We start from the raw sequence: 4,685 nt of genomic DNA, 5'->3' as shown, positions 1-4,685 counted from the left end.
AAATAGCGAAAAAAGGTATAGACTAATTGCGACTTTTTGTCTCGCAGTTCTCTCTTTTTTACTGCAACTAAACTGCTACAGACTTGAACGATAGAAACTGACAGTGATTGTCTGGTTATATGAACGTCACCCCGTTTATATGTGGACTACTTTGATTACGAGAAATGGGAGGAGCGTGTGAGAAACTGAGCAGCTTCCACATGACTGTAGAGCAGTGGAAACAGGGAGAGCAGCAGTCGAGGCGTGAGTGAGTGAGTGAACATCATGGGACATGCTCTCTGCGAATGAACTACAGCAGTCTGGAGCTTCATCCCTTCATCCCAGAGCGCGCAGACGTCTGCTGCTGAACCTCCCTGGACAATACAACAGTACCGAAACTGAGATTACAGAGTCCTGTTTTAAAGTTTAGAAAAATGAGAGCGAGTTTTTCAGCTAGTTGGATATTTCAAGGATGGATCACACACTTCGTTCTTGCTCTGTGCACGCAGGTAAGTTTGCTTAGCCTACTATGTTTTTTGCAAATGATTACAATACACCAAACTTTGTCTTTGAATTTAACGGAATTATAATAGGTAAACCGGGAATTTTATATTATGGGGAATTTTGATTTTGCACTCTGTTTACTTTTTGGCCAACTCAATGTCAAACTGCCTTATTCCCCTCTATTTATTTCAGCGCTTTGTTGCGAGAAGGGGTTGTGTACATTAGCGATACGAATCGCGAATGACTCGTTCTTTTGAGTCGGACCTTTGCAATGAATCTCAAAAACCGGTCTGAACGCTTCGTTCGATCTGACTGAATCGCCCCAAACGGCTGGCGTGTCAACAACTTACCTATCTTTCGGAAGATTCGTTAATATAAGAGCATTAGAGCAATATATGTGTAGTGAACTGAGGATTTGATTGGTGGGGCGAAAAGTAAGTAATAGCCGAATGGGGGAATGTTAAAGAATAAAACGCAATGCAAATTATGTTTGTGACTTTATTGACTGTTTTGTCAACACGCGCACGAAACGAGTTGGTTTTAATAAACAACATAGAATCTTTTCAGTCAAGTGAAGTAAATTAATTTGAACATTGTTTGACATTATTAAATCTAAGATTAATTATGGCTGCAACAAACTAAACTGGGACCCATTAATTACAGATAAGTCCAAATAATGACGCGAAGACAAGAGAATGAATTTTTTTTTTTTTAAATTTCATTGAAATGAACTGTTCAAAAGAACCGCTAGTAGTTGGATGTAAAGTCTCTAATTTAGTCTGTGGCTCAAAATTGAAAAGACATATCTAGACAGGCATTTTTGACCGAACGTGCTCTCTAGGTTGGCCGCTCACAAAGTTTTGAGACACTTCCCTGCCAGATTATTCTGAATTTTTCCCTGGAATCTGAATGGTTGCACACTTTGAGGGGAACTCCCTGTGGATGTGGATGTTTCTGGGATTGTGCTTTGTTCATGATGGTTTTAAGTGTTTTTTTTATACTTAAGAAATCATTAGATCTTTCCGCCAAATGTAAATTTGATAGGCCTACTCATCAAATGTAAATTATCATTACATTCCCAGGAATGGTGTAAAACTCCAGTTTAGAAACTCTCAAAAACTTGTTTTGTTCCATGCAAACATTTCGGGGAAACCCCTAATATTGGAATTTGACAAAGTCTGTTATAATCTGTGTGTGAACAATTTTTACCTTTTTTTTTTGTCTAAGCCCATTTTCATTCATATTTTCATTCATTTAGTTGTTTTCTGACTTATCTAATGTTGTATCCGGTCAAAAGTTTTAACATGTTTTCTGTTGCATCACATGTAGGCCTGAACATGTGTTTGTCAGGTTGTACAGTTATGAAAGAAAATGTCAGTACATCTGGACACTTCATTCTGGCAACAGTGCTTGCCTCTTTCGACTTATCTTTGATACTGTGGGGCATTTTCTTTAGATGATGGACAAGTGTTTTGCTAACTAATGATTCTGTAAACTAAATTAATTATAAATGACTTTTATTCATAAATACAGTTCTAGTATACAGTAATGCAGCATTGCTATCTTTTTGCATTCATAAACAGAATAAATGCAAGGCAATGCACATGATTGAACGAAGTCATTAGGACTGTGAGTTATGATATCTGAGTGCTCCTGCTATATGCAGCGAGATTCTGTGAGAAAAGATTTCTCTGTGTCTGGTGCATATTTTCTAACATACAATTTTTCAGGGCGTCACTGACCATGATCTTATATATTTAGTCAATGAAAATATGTTGTGTTGCCTGAGTATAGCCTTACATTCAAATGCAGAGGATCAGAAATGAACTCTGGACATTCCTTTGGGTTTCCTGTGTTTTTTTCACATGCGTCCATCAAAAGGTCTTTAGGTTCTTCAGCAGTGGTAGAAAAACCCTTAGAATTGCGTTTTCAACTATGTTTAATGTCTTAATAGAAACAAAGAGGAGATTATTTTCAATGCAATTTATTGTTTTAAATTTTTTTTTATTCACATTTAGACACTGTAGTAGGAGTAAATATATATATATATATATATATATATGTGTGTATGTATGTATGTATGTATATCATCAAGGAATATAGGACACAACTTGTTTCATTTGAATAAATTGGGATTTCTTCCTGATGAATGTGTTTTTTGTTTTAGTGAAGTGAACTAGTCCCTTGTTTAGACAAAGCTTGTTGTCATTAACAAATCTGATAAGGAAATTATATTTCCTCATGAATTTCCATGATACCCATGGATTTTCCTGAGATGATGGATATATCCATTGATCCATGATCAATCCCAGGAAACCTAAATAGGAAAATGTTTGCTTCTGCTTTTTTTGTTTTTGTATTTGCTTGAGAGCGATAAAGAGAGCTTTCATATTTCATAAATTGCCTTCTGTAGTCCCTAAACAATATTTCTCTTCCATTTCTATTATTTGAAAATATATGTTGGCTAGAATACAGATAACTAAGGCTTTGCCTGTGTTGCTCATTTGAAAGCAATTTATTAAGTTGAATCTGAGCATTATTTCTACCTATTTTAACAGTCTATAGAAGCACCTACTTCAGCCAAGTCCTTTTCACCTCCACGAGAGCCCAGTATGCTGAGCTTGGCACTATTTTCTTTTTTATTGTCTTTTACATGAGTGACGGCTGGATTTTCTTAGATTTGCACTGAATTAAAGGATTGCATTTAATTCTGCCCTGCTGTTAAACCGTGGAATGCTTTTGTGGTATCTGGAGGGAAGTGGGTGGTGTTTGTTTTTTTTTTTTTTTTTTTTTGCTTTTCTTGTTTTTTTTTTTTTCTTCCGAGTTGGGCAATATCATCCACCCACCATACACACACTCCCCCACTCTTTCATTCCCTGATGCTTTTACCACTCAAATGATCCTTATTCCTTGAAGATTCTCATTCCGACAAGAGCAAATGTTCAAATAGGCCAAACCTTGTGTAGTTTTTGTGTTACTGTAGAAATCACCAAGAGGACGAGATACAGTGACCCCAAAAAGTATTTGAACGCTTTAGCCACACGCAAATATGCCTGAATGCCATTGCATCAGATTACGAAATAAGCAACTGGCATGCATTTTTCAAGTAAAATAATAAATGTAATGTTCAAAATTTACTCCCGTCTTCGGTGTCACATCATCTTCAGAAGTTATTCTTGAAAAAAACATTTGTTATTATGAGTTTTAAAAAAATGTGTGCTTCTCCCATGGCATCTATCTATCTATCTATCTATCTATCTATCTATCCATCTCATCTGTTGAAGTGACATGTTGCTGTAGTTTGGTCACAAGCATTTTATCATATAAGAGCCACTACGTTTGTTTAACTAATGTTGTAACTCTTAATTTCAGGCAGGACTGGCCATAAGCTGCCAACAAAATGAATATAAGCACAACGGGGGATGCTGCAGAAAATGTGAACCAGGTGAGCAGCAATACAGACTAGTTAATTATACTATGTAGAAGACACTATAAAGCAAGCCATTCATTCATTTTATGGTGTGTGAGTGAAGCCTGTCTGGGAAAAATAAGATCAGGTCTAAATCTGCTCGTTTTTTCCCATTTAAAAAGCAGAAGGATAAGAAAAGAGGAAGAGGCCTTCACACACCCACACAAACTATAACCTACAATGACTTCCACTATACAATTAAAAGAATATGGATTCACTGACCTTTTCCAATGACCAAAACAGCAAACACATTTACGTCTTTAGATGAGCAAACTTATTGCACAATATTTCTTTCAATGCAGGAAAATATCTTTTCGCTCATTGTGATGGCAGTTCGAGCACAAAGTGCCTTGATTGTGGCCGTGAAGAATACCAGCCGGACTGGAACAGTGACACTAAATGTATTCCTCAGAAGTTCTGCGATGAAGGTCAGTGTCACTTACAGTTTTTCTCAGTAGCTTTGGTGCATTTCTCGAATCAGAAATTACATTTTCAAAACTACTTGTTCAACCTCCACATCATCTAGTCATTTGTGCACATCATAAAAGCAGTTTCTCATTCTTTTGAACAAGTTGCGATTGCTTTGGTACATTCATGCAACTGATTACGTACATTTGTCTGTGGTTTCCTACATTATGAGTTGCTATTGTCATGTTGTTCAAAATTTATTATATAGTTCTCTGTGTAATAGTCTTACCCCTCAGAACATCTAGTCATTAGTTCAACTTGTTAG

General features: G+C 36.4%; 1 protein-coding gene across 1 annotated transcript in view; it reads left to right on the top strand.

Moving 5' to 3' along the window:
* Nucleotides 1-156: 156 nt before the first annotated feature.
* The window catches only part of tnfrsf11a (tumor necrosis factor receptor superfamily, member 11a, NFKB activator), a 17,817-nt gene continuing 13,288 nt past the window's right edge, over nucleotides 157-4,685 (top strand). The window contains exons 1-3 of the mRNA XM_016537040.1: nucleotides 157-488; nucleotides 3,856-3,928; nucleotides 4,255-4,380. Coding sequence (XP_016392526.1) covers nucleotides 414-488; nucleotides 3,856-3,928; nucleotides 4,255-4,380 — 274 coding nt within the window. The 5' untranslated portion in view covers nucleotides 157-413. The remainder of the gene's footprint in view (nucleotides 489-3,855; nucleotides 3,929-4,254; nucleotides 4,381-4,685) is intronic.

Source organism: Sinocyclocheilus rhinocerous, unplaced genomic scaffold (genome assembly GCF_001515625.1).
Source record: "Sinocyclocheilus rhinocerous isolate Xijiao unplaced genomic scaffold, SAMN03320098_v1.1 scaffold65, whole genome shotgun sequence".
NCBI classification, from domain to species: Eukaryota; Metazoa; Chordata; class Actinopteri; order Cypriniformes; family Cyprinidae; genus Sinocyclocheilus; species Sinocyclocheilus rhinocerous.
Note: the sequence above shows the minus strand (reverse complement) of the source record. Positions and strands in the feature narration are given on the sequence as shown.